This window comes from Mytilus californianus, unplaced genomic scaffold (genome assembly GCF_021869535.1).
Source record: "Mytilus californianus isolate M0D057914Y unplaced genomic scaffold, xbMytCali1.0.p SCAF_2, whole genome shotgun sequence".
Taxonomy (NCBI): domain Eukaryota; kingdom Metazoa; phylum Mollusca; class Bivalvia; order Mytilida; family Mytilidae; genus Mytilus; species Mytilus californianus.
In genome coordinates, this window is record NW_026262668.1 from 110,801,830 (window position 1) to 110,820,012 (window position 18,183).

At 33.3% G+C, this 18,183-nt stretch overlaps 2 protein-coding genes across 7 annotated transcripts in view; one reads left to right on the plus strand and one right to left on the minus strand.

Annotated features, from left to right (window-relative positions):
- The window catches only part of LOC127728572 (uncharacterized), an 879,051-nt gene that overhangs the window by 581,816 nt on the left and 279,052 nt on the right, over window positions 1–18,183 (minus strand). The gene's annotated exons all lie outside the window — the stretch shown is intronic.
- LOC127727758 (probable palmitoyltransferase ZDHHC24) overlaps window positions 686–18,183 on the plus strand; it is a 47,646-nt gene continuing 30,148 nt past the window's right edge. The window contains exon 1 of the mRNA XM_052234875.1: window positions 686–710. Within this exon, the coding sequence (XP_052090835.1) occupies window positions 686–710 (25 nt within the window). The remainder of the gene's footprint in view (window positions 711–18,183) is intronic.

An 18,183-nucleotide genomic window follows, 5' to 3' on the forward strand; every position in this document is an offset into this window, starting at 1 on the left:
AAACTTAGAAAATTTATTTCAAAAGTTTCAAAACCTGAGAAACATTAATTTAGAAATCTTTGTTTCTGGATAATGACAAATGAAGATTTATATTTTAATACAGTATTAAGTCTGTTCAAGGATTTGTACACTATACAAATCAATGGTATGTATCAAATATATTTTCCAGATGAGACAGGAAAAGATAAACAAGTTAAGGTGAAAAAATGGAGTTATCCCTCTTTGAACAGGTTCTCTCCTCCCCTTATATTAGTTTCTAACATTTTCCGGAAACAAAATCGGAAATTGGTGTTAATTAGTTTGTCTTTCAATGATGTTACATTTGCATTTTTAAAAAAACGCCTATATCATTTGTATCTTAAGTTGATGGTTGACTCTGTCAAATTAAATTGATTTGACAAAAACGTTGGGCGGAGAAATTTTGCCCAACGAATAGCAACATGTTGTCTTGGCGTAACATAAAGACTAAATCATTTGTTGATGCCATTTCGATGTTATATTTCATGGTCATGGTACATTCAGCTTACTTGTATGGGGAAATTGAAAATATCCTATGGTTGAATGAAATGTATTCAGTGGGAACTTAAAAATAATAGTGTACTAGATTTTTGAATTGTATTTGTACTTAAATGTCTTGGGAAACGTATACAAATTTATAGAAACCAACTCATCAAGTGTGAAAGAAATGCTGCCAACTCTACTGAAGCCAGGTAATTTAACATGTTTAAGGTTCATCATAACCTTTTGGCAAATATGGCAAATATAGCCGTATTTATACCACAAATCATTTTTATTCTGAGTACAGACAAAACTTTTTTGCACCAGGTAAAGTGTTAAGGCATGGTAGGAACTAGAACTACAACAACAAAAAATATAAAAAAAATTATAAAAATTTTATAAACATAAGTATGTTCACAGACAATAACTTCAGTATAAGAGTATAGATTTCTATGAAATTTTACAACAAGGTTCCATACTTCAAAAGGAAAGTTTGGAATGATTTTTGGATGGTCATGGCCTATATCGTTTTTATAATTAGGGGTCGAAAAGGGGCAGAAAACAACTATTTTTTCTGGTTTGCAGGCAATAACTTGAGTATAAGCGTATGGATCTATATTCAAATTTAGCACAAGGTTCCATACCACAATAGGATGGTTGGTGTTTAGTTTTGGGGGTTATTATAGTAGCAGTTTAGGAATTAGGGGCAAAAAATGGCCTAACAAAAACAATCAGTTGTCTTGTTCACAGACAATAACTTGAGTATAACTGTATAGAACTCTATTAAATGTGAGCACAATGTTCCATACCACCATAGGAAGATTGAGATTTAATTTGGGTTTTTTTGTTGTAGCTGTTTAGTAATTAAGGGCCAAAAAGGGGTCAAAAACAAGCATTTTTCATGTTTCAGGACACTAATTTGTGTATAAGAGTATAGATTTATATGAAATTTTACTACAAGGATCCATACTTCAAAAGGAAAGTTGGGATTGATTTTAGGGGTCATGGTTATGTATAAACTAATTTTCTAAATGCTATATATATTTTTTTTAGTCCCCTAATGACGAAGTCGAAGGGGACTTTATGTTTACACTCTGTCCGTTTGTCTGCCCATCCGTCAGTCCGGCAAATTGGTTTTCCAAACTTTTTTTCTTCGTGTTTGAAGGTATTTATTTGATATTTGGTGTATTGTTCTATCATTACAAGTTACAGCTCATGTTGGAATTTTGTTCTGGTCTGACGATTTTGTGCAGAGTTATGGTCCTTGAACTTAGAAAATTCACTCAAATAATCAGTTTTCCGTATTTTTTTTTCATGCTTGATGATTTTGATTTGATGATTGGTAAATACTTTTATCATGACAAGTAACAGATCAAGTTCGAATTTTGGTCCGGTCTAATGATTTTGTGCAGAGTTATGATTCTTGGACTCAGAAAATTCACTTAAATGACCATTTTTCACATATTTTTCGTCATGCTTGAAGATATTGACTTGATATTTCTTATATAGTTTACATCATAACAAATTATAGATCAAGTTAGCATTTTGTTCCAGTACAATGAATTTTTAAGCCATAAGGGACTATGTATTGCCAGGCAATACTCACAGAATGCTTGTTTTTGATGAAGCGAACTCCTTTAAAAACTAAGCTTATATTGTCTATTAATAAACATGTATTTAGATTTTTACTTTTGGGCCCAGTTTTCAAGTTGGTCCAAATCGACGTCCAAAATTAAACTGTGTTTGATTTCCACATAAATTGAATATATATAGTGTTCTTTGAAATGCTGAATCTAAGCCTGTGTTTAAATTTTGGACTTTTGGGCCCAGTTTTCAAGTTGGTCCAAATCAGGGTCCAAAATTAAACTTTGTATGATTTCAACAAAAATTGAATTTATGGGGTTCTTTGAAATGCTGAATCTAATCATGTATTTAGATTTTGGATTTTAGGCTCAGTTATCAAATTGGTCCACATTGAGGTCCAAAAGGTCCTAAATTAAACTTTTATTTGATTTCATCAAAAATTTACTTTTTGAGCTTCTTTGATATGCTGATTCTAACCATGCACTTAGATTTTGGATATTGGACCATAATAGGTAAATGTCCAATTTTATTTTTTTTTTCAGTTTTTCAGCTTTGACCACATTCATTTTGTATCACAAACCTATGCTGTGTCAAATATTCAATCACAATCCAAATTCATTGCTGTTTTAAGCATAAATGCTGTGTCAATACTTGCCCCAACTGTTCAGGGTTCGACCTCTGCGGTCGTATCAAGCTGCGCCATACGGGGCATTTTATTTCTCATTGTTGAAGGTCGTATGGTTATACCAAATAATTGGTTCAAACAACACTTTCTTCATTTATGATTAAGTTTCCAGTTTAAAAAAATGATTTTCATCATCTGATTCTAAACCAACTAGATATAGTCGATCTTTTCTTTGTATTCTAATAAATCTGGGACATAATATATTGTTAGTATAATAGTCCCAGAATATATCTACCAAATCCGTCTATCTGAAGTAGGTGTTCACTAGTCTTTTTTTATAAAAATAGTGTGTGTGTGTGTGTGTGTGTGTGTGTGTGTGTGTGTGTGTGTGTGTGTGTGTGTGTGTGTGTGTGTGTGTGGTTGAGGGGTTTAATTAGTAAAAGTGACAAGCACAAAGCTGTTTTTGATAGTCCTATAGTCTGAAAGTAAGTTATTTTCATGTATGCATTTTAATTAAATTTAAAAAAACGTCAACATAGTTTTGACCCGCCACTGTTGAAAAGGGGGGTTGCCCCTGTGAATCCAAATTTATACATCAGTTTTGTTTTGTGTATCTTTTCTATTAATTCATCAAGCTTCATGCCTATCAATTCCTTAGGAAATTATAGGCTTGCATGCATACAGGAATATAATTTTTCTTAACAAGTCAAATTTAAAAAATGCATACTGCAATAAACCTTTTTATATCGGCATATTCTTAAAAGCAATGAAAAAATGAGATCTACATACAGGTTGTGTATTCGTTATCAGAACTGGTAAGGGTATGAAATCTGTGGTGAATAGGGTATTGTATGGTCGTACTACAGGTATTCATTTACCAACAGGAAGTTATTATTGTATTACTGTAACAATAATATACTCCTACCTCACCTCTGCCCTCGGCAAAACGTACATCAATCAAGTCGGATCATATGAAGTAATATTGCATAATAACTATGTCTTATCAATCACCCATTTGGCGTGACACCTGCAGTTTAAGTACAACTTCAAACGAGACCTGAAATTGCGAATCACCTGAACCGCACAACACCTGTGACCTATGATGAACTCATGGCATGGCACCCGAGACCCAAACTCTGGATTCCTTAGGAAAGTGGGCGGAACAAAGTGTAGTTTAAGGTTGGAAAAAAGTCCAATCTTCATCCCTTCTAAGTCTGCAGGTCATTCGAGAAATGGAAAATATCATGTCACTATTCTTTTTATTATATTGTTAAATCCATCGGCATCACGCAGAATCAATGTATGTCACTGTCATGCGTTTTGTTTGATAATAATTGAAAACAAATTTGCGCTATTCCATTCTGCCAATATGAATGATTGGAACCCGTGACGTAGCAGCCTCGTTCTGAGTGACTTCCGGGATGGAAATATGCATATTTAAAAGGTCGATAGATCGTTGCATTAAAACACATATTTTACCAAATATTTTACACTTATATTGCCATCGATGTACTTTTGGGAAAATTTATGTATAAATAAACATTTTAAAACAAAAACTGAAAATCGTGTCTTGTCTCCTCAACTAAGAACAGATTTTCAATGTCAACGAAGTTAAACTTTCGAGAGTCTGCTTATTGACATCAAATTATAACATTAAAAAAAATGAGCATGAACAAATATAGATTACTTGCAATTTCAAAGATTTAATCAACTATTATGTACAAATTGTATCATTTTAGTTTTAAAACTGTTAATCTGTTCATACCTCTACTGCGATACAACCTATTGGAATTCGCTGCATTCGTAACCCAAACTTTATCTGAAACAGCAAGCCTGCAAATGTCCTGCAACTGTACTGGGATTTTATTACCCGAGGTAAGAGTTCTCTGTATGCATTCCTCCTTTGGTTCTTCCATTTGGCGATTATTATGTATACACACTAATGATTGTTGTAAGTTGTTTCTATGGAAATCTAAATCTGTATGTAGAATTAATGATAACATAATAACGTAAATTCCATTTTTTTTTAAACGGTAAGTTCGTGATGATTATTTGAATGGTCTCTTAGTTGATTCCTCAATGATATCCAGGATACATTGTTAGATCCATGGTATGTTGTGTATAATCTAAAATCTACAAAATCGGATTCGTCGGTGTCTTTGACAGTAGTAAATAATCTTCTCGCCGATTCATTGAAAAAGCAAATATAGATTACTTGCAATTTCAAAGATTTAATAAACTAGTATGTACAAAGTGTATCATTTTAGTTTTAATACTGTTAATCTGTTCAAACTTCTACTGCGATACAACCTATTGGAATTTGCTGCATTCGTAACAGATACCCAAACTTTATCTGAAACAGCAAGCCTGCAAACATCCTGCACCTGTACTGGGATTTTATTACCTGAGGTTAGAATTGTCTGTATACATTTCTCCCTTGGTTCTTCCTTTTGGCGATTATAATGTATACACACTAATGATTGTTTTAAATTGTTTCTAGGGAAATCTAAATCTGTATGTAGAATTAATGATAACATAATAACATAAATTTCATTTTTTGGAACGGTAAGTTCGTGATGATCATTTGAAAAGTCAATAAGTTGATTTTTCGGTGATATCCAGGATAAATTGGAAGATCCATGGTATGTAGTGTCTAATTTAAAATCTACAAAATCGGATTCGTCGGTGTCTTTGACAGTCGTTAATAATCTTCTCGCCGATTCATTAAAAAACCAAATCAAAGTGACTATTAAAGCTGTAGATATCAGCACTAAAATAATAGAAGTATGATATTTCCATTTCAAACAACAATTCGTAGTTTTTGAAGTTTCACTTTTCTGTTTTTCAGAATGGGTTTCTTCTGCTTAATTATTTCTGACAGTCAAATCTAGTGTTTCCATATAAACTGGACAGTCATAGTTATTTCTCTCACAACTTACAGAATAGGATGATCCTTTTGTTTCTGTAATAATCTCAAACTTTTGTTGTTCATCAGTTATTCTCTCAAATTGTTGTTGTTCATCTGTCATTGGTGCCATTATATATATGTTTTCCTGTTTAATGTCCCTTGTGTTTTGCTTGTTGGAATAAACTTGTATGAGAAAGTTCATCATTTCTCTCTATATAAACTATACAACTGTAAAACACAATGCGTAAATTGTTTCGATGTGTGGAGCTTATTACTCTTATTTCAGATATAAAAATAGAATGTAGTATCCAATGTGTTATAAATTATGCAGGCTCACTACTATTCAAACTCCGATGGAGGTTAGATTTAATTCATCTAAATATGGTCGGAACAGGTAAACTAGTTAATTCATCAATTAAATATCCATTACAATTTTAGCGTAATAGAGTCTGGTGTCTGAGTGGGTAATCACGCCAACTGAGCTCTCCACTGACCGTTCTTATTCGTACATATATGGGCATAAGTTTTTGACAAATATTTAGGCGTTTTTAATGTGGCTAAAATAATTACAAATAATAATATCAAGCTGCAAAATACATGATTTTTTACTTCGATCTCCGTCGCCAATCCTCGAGGAGATAACCATCGCCAATCCTCTAACTCTATAGTGGTACAGATATATACAGTGGTCAAAGGGAACAAGAAACAAGTTCTTGTAAATTGCCTCTCCCTTTTCTTTTCGTCATATTTATTACTAATATATTGCTAATGGTATTCAAAAGAAAGTTTATCTTACAATATAAATATTTAGAAGTAGGTACGGAATTTTCTAAAACTCTGATGGAGGTTAGATTTAATTCATATAAATATGATCGGAACACGTAAACAAGTTATTTCATCAATCAAATATACAATACATTTTAGCGTAATAGAGTCCGATGTCTGAGTGGGAATAATCACGTCAACTGAGCTGTCGACTGACCACAAGTACATATGTGGGCATATTTTTTTTTTGACAAATATTTAGGCGTTTTGAATGTGGCTAAAAAAATTACAAATGATAATATTCATTAAACGAAAAGTTTAATCCAGCTGCAAAATATATTTCAACTTCGGTCAGCGTCCCCAATCCTCGAACATCACCATCGCCAATCCTCGAACTCTGTAGTAGTAGATATATACGGATTTGTCAAAGGGAACAAGAAACAGGTTATTGTAAAATGCCACTCCCTTTTCTGTTTTGTCACATTTATTACATGTATTGCTAAATGGTAAACGCTAAATGAGAGTGTATGTTTCAATACTCAAGGTCAAGTTACAGTAAATGGTCTGTATCACAGATTTTCTTAAAATTTTGCATACAACTTTAGCTCGTTGAACTGTAACTGAAAATCGAAACAAATAATGCATTTACCTCTTTTATTTTCTGAAACATTACTGATTGAAATCTTTCAAAAAGGTGAACATTTGTATAGAAGGCACATAAAATCATCAAATTTCTTATTTGTAATATATGATTTTTCTTTAAAAACTTTATGTTGTTGCCACAAACATTTCCGTTTTAATTATGTAAAATATTCACAGGGTCAACGACTTCGTTTTAACGGTATACATCATTCAAAGTGGTGTAGTAGGTGAAAAAACCCACAAAACGTCGAAATAATCGTAACTATAGAGGTATTGCAATTAATATGTGTATTGGAAAACTGTTCAAGTCAGTACTAAACAAAAGGCTTGATCAATATTTAGAAACAAATGGTTTTCCAGTAAAAGTAGGACATCGGATCACATGTTTGTAATAAAAACTATAAAGGATAAGAACACCAGTATGAAAGGTGGGAAACTTTTTGCTTGCTTTGTCGATTTCAAAAAAGCATTTGACAAAGTCATTCATTCTGGTTTTATATATGAAGGTAAAGTTTTGAGTCCCAACCTTTTCAAGATTTTTATAAATGATTTACCGGATGCATCAAAGAAAGTCCAGATGCTGTTGATATTAATGGCCGCAAAATTGACTGCCTCATGTATGCAGATATTGTTATTTTTTTTAGTTCAAAGGAAGGTCTTTAAAAACGACTAGATGGTTTATCAAAATTTTGTACTAAATGGTGTTTAGAGGTCAATCTATCAAAAAAAGATACTATAGAATGTGTTAACAGTTATAAGTATTTAGATTTGAAATTGATATCTAGTGGACTTTTTAAGCAGTTCAAGGAAAGGAAGAATTATACAAAACATCACTAAAAGCTGTATTCAAATTACTAAGATCTATATCATCTTCCAATCCAAGTATTTCTTCTCTATTACATATATATGACCATACAAAAAAAAACTATTTCAAGGTATGGCAGTGAAATTACAGGTATGTTCAAAACTAGCTCTGCTGCATGCCAGAAAGAAAATGAATATTTATTACAGCACATTTCTATTGATGATTTTTTAGTTAAATCTAATTCAAGATATATGAAGTATATTTTAGGTGTAAACAAAAAGTCCTCTAACTTAGCTGTGCTAGGAGAACTTGGTAGATTCCCTTTATATTTTTCAGTTGTATTATCAATGAATTATTAGTTTAGAATAAAAAATATGAAAGATGGTTTACCGTATGATACCTATATCTGTAACAAAACATGTTTACTAATAATACTGAATGCTGGTATTTATTCATACATTATATTTTTAAAAAGCTGAATATTCAAAATTTAGAGGTAAAGCTTAACTTTTTTATCAAGTCCGTTAAGCAAAAACTTTGTAATAGTTTTGTAAAATTTTGGAACACAAAAAGAACAGATACAAAAAGTAGTAAATTATATACTTATTTTAAACTAAAATCTCAAAATAGAAAGAGACAGGTATAAAACTTTATATATAGCACAGATCAAATGTTTTATAAGAAATGTACCCTTGATTTTGTTGAAGATGAACAACATTTTATTACTAGTTGTCTAGCGTACAATGATGATAGGGAGATTATTTTCAAGGAGATAAATAATACTTGTCATAATTTTTCAGATCTCTCAAATGAGGAAAAAAAATGTGTTTGGTTATTTACTAATGAAAATGGTCTGTCCTAAAATATTTAAGGAATTATGTTATTAAATGTCTAGATGTTTTGATTGTATGGTTCTGGTCCTGTCTGGAATTAAATGTACATGATATAAAAATAAGAAGATGTGGAATGATTGGTAATGAGACAACTCTCCACAAGAGACCAAATGCACAGAAATTAACAACTATAGGTCACCGTACGGCCTTCAACAATGAGCAAATGTAAAACAATTCATACGAGAAAACTTACGGCCTAATTTATGTACAAAACAATGAACGAAAAACAAATATGTTACAAAGCAAAAACCGACAACCACTAAATTAGAGGCTCCTGACTTGGGACAGGCACGTACAGAATGTGGCGGGGTTAAACTAGTTTATTGCCGGCAAACCCTCCCCCTAACCTGGGACAATGGTGTAACAGTACAACGTATGAACAAATTATAATAAAATGCTCCGCAGGGCGCAGCTTCATACGACCGCAGAGGTCGAACCCTGAACAGTTGGGGCAAGTATGGACACAACATTCAAGCTTGATACAGCTCTGAATTTGGATTGTGATTAAATATTTGACACAGCATAGGTTTCTGACACAGAATGAATGTGGTCTAAGAACTTAAAAATTTTAAATTGGACATTCACCTATTATGGTCCAATATCCAAAATCTAAATACATGGTTAGATTCAGCATATCAAAGAACCCCAAGAATTCAATTTTTGATGAAATCAAACAAGGTTTAATTTTGGACCCTTTTGACCTCAATGTGGACAAAGTTGATAACGGGGCCCAAAAATCTAAATACATGGTTAGATTCAGCATATCAAAGAACCCCATATATTCAATTTTTGTTGAAATCAAACAAAGTTTAATTTTGGACCCCGATTTGGACCAACTTCAAAACTGGGCCCATAATCAAAAATCTAAATACATGTTTAGATTCAGCATATCAAAGAACCCTAAAAATTCAATTTTTGTTAAAATCAAACTAAGTTTAATTTTGGACCCTTTGGACCTTAATGTAGACCAATTTGAAAACGGAACCAAAAATTAAGAATCTAAATACACGGTTAGATTCGGCATATCAAAGAACCCCAATAATTCAATTTTTGATGAAATCAAACAAAGTTAAATTTTGGACACTTTGGACCTCAATGTGGACCAATTTAAAAACGGGGCCCAAAATCCAAAAACTTAATACACGGTTATATTCAGCATATTAAAGAACCCCAAGAATTCAAGAATAAAACCCCATTGAAATTGATCAAGAAATAAGCAATTTATAAGAAGTATCTTCTTTTGCACAATACTGTGCAATTGAATATTTCTTGCTATTGCGCAATACTGTACAATTGACAATTTCTTGCTATTGCGCAATATTGTGCTATTGGATATTTCTTGCTATTGCGCAATACTGTGCAATTCAAGATTTCTTGCTATTGCGCAATACTGTGCAATTGAAGATTTCTTACTATTGTGCAATACTGTGCAATTGAAAATTTCTTGCTATTGCACAATACTTATTATATAAAAATTTACACATCCTGTTTGGTGTGTATCTCCTACCATATCATTATTATTTGCTTTTAAATATAAATCAGAAATAACCAACTTAAAATGGAAAATTTTAAAAGAAAAAAAAAAGAAAAAAAAAGAAAAAAAAATCCCCCCCCCCAAATTTTTTGAACCCTCTTATGATTCATCACCCCCAAACTCAATCCCAGCCTTCCCTTTGTGGTATGGTACCTTGCAGTACAATTTCAGAGAGATCCATACACTTGAACACAAGTTATTGTCTTAAAACTAGAAAAATGCTTATTTTTGGCCCCTTTTTGGCCCCCAATTCCTAAACGTTTCAGGCAATTACCCCCGAACTCAATTCCAGCTTTCCCTTTGTGATATGAAACCTTGTAGTACAATTTCAGAAATATCCAAACACTTACACACAAGTTATTGTCATGAAACTAGAAAAATGCTTGTTTTTTGCCCCTTTTTTGGCCCCTAATTCCTAAAATTTTGAGGCAATTACCCCCAAAATCAATTACAGCCTTCCCTTTGTGATATGGAACCTTGTGGTACAATGTCAGAGAGATCCATACACTTACACACAAGTTATTGTCTGAAAGTTACAAAAATGCTTATTTTTGGCCCCTTTTTGGCCCCTAATTCCTTAACTGTTGGTACCATAACCCCCAAAATCAATCCCAACCTTCCTTTTGTGGTATTGAACCTTATGGTAAAATTTCATGGAGATCCATTCACTTAAACTAAAGTTAGAGTGCGAAAACCAATGTGTCTTCGGACGACGCCGGACGACGCCAGACGACGACGACGACGACCACGACGACGACGACGACCACGACGCCAACGTCATACCAATATACGACCAAAAAATTTTTAATTTTTGCGGTCGTATAAAAATCAGTTGAAAAAGGCTTAAGTCATCAGATAGATACAAGTAAAATACATCTAACAAAAACACAGAGTGGACGTGGACGGGTACTTATACATCCACACAACAGAAAGACACTAAGTACAGATCTAAGAGTACTCACAGTTATTGACAGCTAGTTCAAAGCCAATAACTACTAATGAAAATAATCATGCATCTAAGACTAAAATATTAATCAGTACACATCCAACATCCATTGGATTTCGTGTAAAGACGTCATAACAGTCAGAGAAAAACATGACCTTGTGCAATGCCAAGCTACAGGTATCGACAGACTGTAAAGCCATGAATGTACATATGTATATTAATATTTCGTTTTATTTTAATTTACTGATAACAAAATCAATATTAATACCAATAAAAACAATATTCAAATATCAAACTACAGTGTTGAATTGGTAACCTTTTAAAATAAGTTTATCGATATGTTGACCCGGACCGTTTCCAAATTTCCGGGCTCGGTAAATAACATCTCCGTAAAAATTAGGATGTGCTATCCCGTTTATAATAGATATTCTACAGGTATTACCAAACTTTAAAACCAAATCTTTACATCTATGGAAGAGAAGAGCATGATGAATCTTTGAAAGTGTATAATAGATTTAGCAACTGAATACAAAGTGTTCGTTTGCTCGTCCTGTAATAAATTCTTATGTGTTATAGGTTCTGTTCATTGTTGAAGGCCGTATGTGATCTATAGTTGCTAAATTCTACGTCATTTGGTCTCTGGTGGAGAGTTGTCTCATTGGTAATCATACCACTTCTGTTTATTTTTATATGAAAAGTGTTACTGCGAAGATATAAAATACATATAAAAAATGTCGTGATTTTTTGCATAACTCGAATCCCCTTTTTCTTAAGAAGTGACGATGCTTCAAAACATACGACACCAATTCAATTTCTATCTTTGCCTGTATCCTCCTACTCAGGTCTTTGTGAAAGTCCTATATCAAGGTAGTCTTGATCATCCAGACGCTCGATATTTCACTGGGAGGCGGTTTTGTATAACATCAGTTATGCCTGCGTCACACTGTCCCGAAATTGACACCAGATGGACACACGATAAAGGAATGTTTAAATTCGGATCTGATTATAAAAACATCGGACCAGTCGTCAGGGCATCTTAAGCCTTCGTATGACCACCGTTTGAGTTTTCAAGCTCCGACAGTAACTTTGTGAGCGGTGGCAAAATCTTTTGAATGCCAAAATATGTTGAAAGACATTGCGATTAGCGAAGGTTCATTTCCGTGTTGCATTCGTGTGTTCATTGTGCCCTTCGTAAGGCCATCCTGAGGACATATTGTCAAATTGTGTCATCTTCTTTTTAACTTCGTGTGATCATCGGTGCCATCGGGCATTTTACGCCCCACGAAGACAATACGAAGGAAACAAGAGGCTGTCCGATTGTCTTTAGAAGGCCACACGACTACTCGAAGCCCTCGCAATATCAACGTGTAGCCATCGTATTATAGTACAATGACAGAGATAGGACCATGGTAAAAGGCGAAGGCAGCAGAATTTGAGTAGCTTCAAATAGTTTCAAAAGTGTTAATCTTTGATGGATATCAATCGATTATTTTGGTATTTCTTTTCTGAACTTCTCTGATCTAGCTGCATACATATACTGATACTTGGCATGTTCCAGAGGTATACAGTCGTGTGTCCTGCGCGTAAACTACTTAATAAAATATCTTATATCTTAAAAAAAATCTTTGCGTTGCCTTCGTGTGTGGTTCGGGTGCCAACGTGTGAATTTCTACATGCATCTTACTTGCTTCGGCTGTTGATTGGCCGTTAACAAAGTTCGGTGCCATCTTCATGCGAAATTCAAAATTCCATATCATTATGACTATCGGGACCGTGTAATTTTGAGTCGTTATTAAAATAAATGTGTATTATTCTTCTTATTCGGTTATTCGAGGAGATTTAAACTACCTAAGAACTTTAACTAACGTTAGGCTGTATAACCACAACTTGAGAATAGAAACTAGGGGACAGCATATTGAAAGAAAACTAAATATAATCTAAGGAAAACTTGAAACTGTTCAGATGTGAAAGGCTTTGTCAACACTGTTTACATACTTAATAGAAAAAGAACTTTACTTTGTTCTAGAGTGCCCTCGTTATATATGTTATAATTAACCAAGACAGAGACGTGACAGACATATAAAACAGGATGTTATATATCTCTGACCAAGATTAGAATTCTTAGAAAATTTATTTTAAAAGTTTCCAAACCTGAGAAACATTAATTTACAAAATCTTTGTTTCTGGATAATGACAAATGATGATTTATATTTTAAGACAGTATTACGTCTGTACAAGGATTTGTATACTATACAAATCAATGGTATGTATCAAATATATTTTCCAGATGAGAGAAGAGAATATAAACAAGTTAAGGTGAAAAAATGGAGTTATCCCTCTTTGAACAGGTTCTCTCATCCCCTTATATTAGTTTCTAACATTTTCCGGAAACAAAATCGGAAATTGGTGTTAATTAGTTTGTCTTTAAATGATGTTACATTTGCGTTTTTAAAAAAACGCCTATATCAATTGTATCTAAATTTGATGGTTGACTCTGTCAAATTAAATTGATTTGACAAAAACTTTGGGCGGAAAAATTTTGCCCAACGAATAGCAACATGTTGTCTTGGCGTAACATAAAGACTAAATCATGTCCATGTTATATTTCATGGTCATGGTACATTCATCTTACTTGTATGGAGAAATTGCAATTATCCTATGGTTGAAAGAAACATCTTCAGTGGGAACTTAAAAATAATTGTGTACTAGATTTTTGCATTGTATTTGTACTTAAATGTCTTGGGAAACGTCTACAAAATTATAGAAACCAACTCATCAAGTGTGAGAGAAATGCTGCCAACGCTACTGAAGCCAGGTAATTTAACATGTTTAAGGTTCATCATAACCTTTTGGCAAATATGGCCGTATTTATACTACGAATCATTTTTATTCTGAGTACAAACAAAACTTTTTTGCACCAGGTAACGTTTTAAAGCATGGTAGGAACTAGATTACTAATTTTAAATGCATTTTATACATCAGAACATTCAAAACTTTTATAGTTTTTTAGATTTCTTTTTTTTTTTGTTCCCACAGAAGGTGCCTAAATAAACTAAGTTAGGGAAAATGTTTGAGATGTTCCCCTATGTAATACTAAAGTGAGTTGTTTAAATTGACATGTACAATAGTTTGGCAATAGATATCTGCACAACAATAGGTGATTTAAACTGTGTAAATGAAATTCTGGTCTTTGTTTATTTTGGCACCCCTGTTAAAAAGAGAAAAAAAAGGAATCACAAAATCAAGGTAAGTTTAAAATTTTCTGAAACATAAAATGATTTCAAATTGAAATACTGAGGATTCATTTATTTTCGTGGGTACCAATTTTCGTGGATTTTGGAATATGGTATTTTCGTTGATATTTGATTTCGTGGTTTTGCAAAAGGCTGCATACAAGCCAAAATAAAATTATTTCTTCGTTCAACATTTAAATTCGTAATTTACCACTACGCACGAAATCAACGAAAACTGGTATCCCACGATAATAATAATGAATCCACAGTATCCAGTTCCTGCCATGCCTTAAAACTTTACCAGAGACACTGGTTTGTATGTACTCTGAGTAAATTGTGTCGTGTAAACGCGGCCATTTTTTTTTTAATTCCTTTGGATGAACCTTAATCATCGTCCCTTTATTGTTCAAGAAATATCTACTAGCCACATCGCCTATTTTAAATTCTTTATTCATTTAAGTCAAACAGATTTCCATTGCCCTATTAAAATAAGTCAGGTATTACATGTATTATCTGTGAAACAGAAAGTATTCTGTATAAATGTTTTACAAAATTTAACACCTTATGGTTTGCAATCATTTTAAAAGAATCTTATAAGTTAGGTTATCTGCGATGTGTTATACTTATTTTTCAGTCGAAATCTAAGGAAAAAGTTCTAAAAAAGACAATGATTTACAACTGGATGTATTAATTTCACGTGGAATCATACTACAACAGGTAAGGATAATTCGTTCCGTTCTAAAATCGAACTTTGTGCGAATTTTGAACCACAGCTTTGTGTGAATTGAAATATACTGATTAGCATAAATACAGGCAACAGTAGTATACCGCTGTTCAATAGTCATAATTCGATTAAGCAAAAACAAATCCGGGTAAAAAACTAAGACCGATTGAAACACATCAACTATAACAGGAAAACAACGGAACAACGAGACACTGAACTACAACAACAAAAATATATTAAAAGAATTTATAAAAATTGTAAAAATTTTATAAATATAATAATGTTTGTAAAATTTATCTCGCTCAGTTACTACATTACTATGAATTTTTAAATCCAATTAAGGTTTTTCTAAAAGATAATACATCTGTTCGTCAAATGGTTTAGTTGATCCTTTGATTAGGACTTACTGATTGATTGTTGCTTGCTTAGCGGCCAATTATGACTTAATTGTGGTAGTGGAGATGATAGAGAAATTGAACGTTGTTAAAGGAGACGTGACACGATTTTTCCAAAAAAGTTTTTAATTTAAATCAATAAATATTAGTCTTAAAACATTTTTCGTACAATTTTGCCGGTCAAAACCTGATTAATCGGCATTTTTAAGGTCAAAGAATCCAGCGCCTGTCATAATCAATGATTTTTAATTTGATAACGGTCACGGGTTCCCAGCTGAGAAAATGTCGCATACTGGACGATATCGATCACTTTTCTGCACAATTACACGATGGACGGTATTGACAGCAGGTTTCCGGATTACTGACAAACTAAAGTAATTGACCTCATCAATTTGAGCCATTGAGTGTGGAAAATAACTAAGAAAAAGACACGAATTCTTCATGCGAAGAGTCCAAAATCGACGATTTTTCAGTCAATTCCGATCGGCTTGTGACCATACATATGGGTTCGTCTGATTTAATAAAGCGCTTTCTGTCGTTCCTTTTTTTTTTTTAGAAAAAACTAAATTTAGTCATGATCGAAAATATAAATTTCTAATTATTGATGAACAAATAGTATTAAGCAATGTGTTTATTGCTACCAGCAAAATGCTTGGAGTCCAGGAAAATATTTGCAACACATAATTCTCTTTTTCCAATCTTTATTCTCATAGACCATAACTTACAACGGTACAGAGATATACATACATATAGCGACGAAAACAAACTTATTCATAATAACACTATACACACAAACATACACACAAGCATACACCAATTATTAGTAAATACTCACATACACATATAATATTATGCATGTATGTCATATATGGATCATTTAAAAAAAAAAGTAAAATTTTCAATGGGGGCTGAGCATGAAAATGTATACATATAACATACTTCAGTCTGAGAGAACGTTAGTTACTAGTATTTATTAGTTGTAATTGGCTTTGAACTAGCTTACAGTAACTGCGAGTACTCTTATTTCAGTGCTTTGTGTCTACTGTTTATATGTTAGTGATTTTTGTACTTCGTACCGATCTTTTGAGTTAAGCCAATTGCAACTGATTTTTACAGTTTGTCCTTTTGTTGTGCTGTAATACCACTGTCCCGCGTTAGGGGAGGGTTGAACGCTCAAAAACATTTTTAACCCCGCCACATTATGTATGTGCCTGTTCCCAGACAGGAGCCTGTAGTTCAGTGGTTGTCGTTGGTTCGTGTCTGTCTTAATTTTTCTTTGAAAATTATGTTGTTATAAATTAAGTCGTTAGTTATCTCGTTTAAATTGTTTCACATTTTCCATGTTGGGGGCTTTTATAGCCGAATATACGGTATGGGTTTTTTCTCATTGTTGAAGGTCGTATGGTTATACCGAATAATTGGTTCAAACAACACTTTCTTCATTTATTATTAAGTTTCCAGTTTTAAAAAAAAATGGTTTTCATACTCTCATTCTTTACCAACTAGATGTAGCCGATCTTTTCTTTGTATTCTAATATATCTAGGACATAATATATTGCTAGTATAATATTGTATGTGTGTGGGTGGGTGGGTGCGTTAAGGGGGTGGGTGGGGGTGGGTGATTGGGTGATTTGGGTGTGGGTAGGTGTGGGTATAGGTGGGTGGTTGGGTGTGGGTGTGTGGGTGTGGGTGTGGGTGTGTGGGTGTGTGTGGGATGTGTGTGTGTGTGTGGTTGGAGGGGGTTAAATCAATGAGAGTGACAAGCACAAAGCTTTTTTTGATAGTCCTATAGTCTAAAAGTAAGTAATTTTCATATATGCATTTTTATTTTTTTTTTAAATGTCATCAATAGGGGTGTGTGGCATTAACATAGTTTTGACCCGCCACTGTTAAAAGTGTGTGTGTGGAAAGGGGGTGCCAAGTGCAGCCAAGCTTATACATCAGTTTTGTTTTTGTGTATCTTTTCTATTAATTCATTGAGTTTCATGTCTATCAATCTCTCAGGAAATTATAGGCTTGCTTGCATACAGGAATATCATTTTTCTTAACAAGTCAAAACAAAAAAATGCATACTGCAATAAACCTTTTTACATCGGCATATTCTTAAAAGCAATGAAAAAATGAGATCTACAGGTTGTGTATTAGTTATCAGAACTGGTTGGGGTATGAAATCTGTGGTAAATAGGGTATTGTATGGCCGTATTACAGGTATTCATCGGTACAGAGATAAGCATTTAACAACAGGTAGTTATACCTGTGTTAGTTACTGTAACAATAACTTACTCCTACCTCCCCTGTGCCCTCAGCAAAACCTACATCAATGATATGAACAAAGTCAGAGCATATGAAGTAATATTGCGTAATAATTATGTCTTATCAATCACCCATGTGGCATGACACCTGCAGCTTAATTACAACTTCAAACGAGACCTGAAATTGCGAATCACATGTACCGCACACCTGTGACCTATGATGAACCCATGGCATGGCACCCGAGACCCCAACTCTGGATTCCTTAGAAAAGTGGGTGGAACAAAATGTAGTTAGAGGTTGGTAAAAAGTCTCAGCTTCACCCCTTCCAAGTCTGCGGGTCATTAGAAAAAATGGAAAATATCATGTCACTATTCTTTT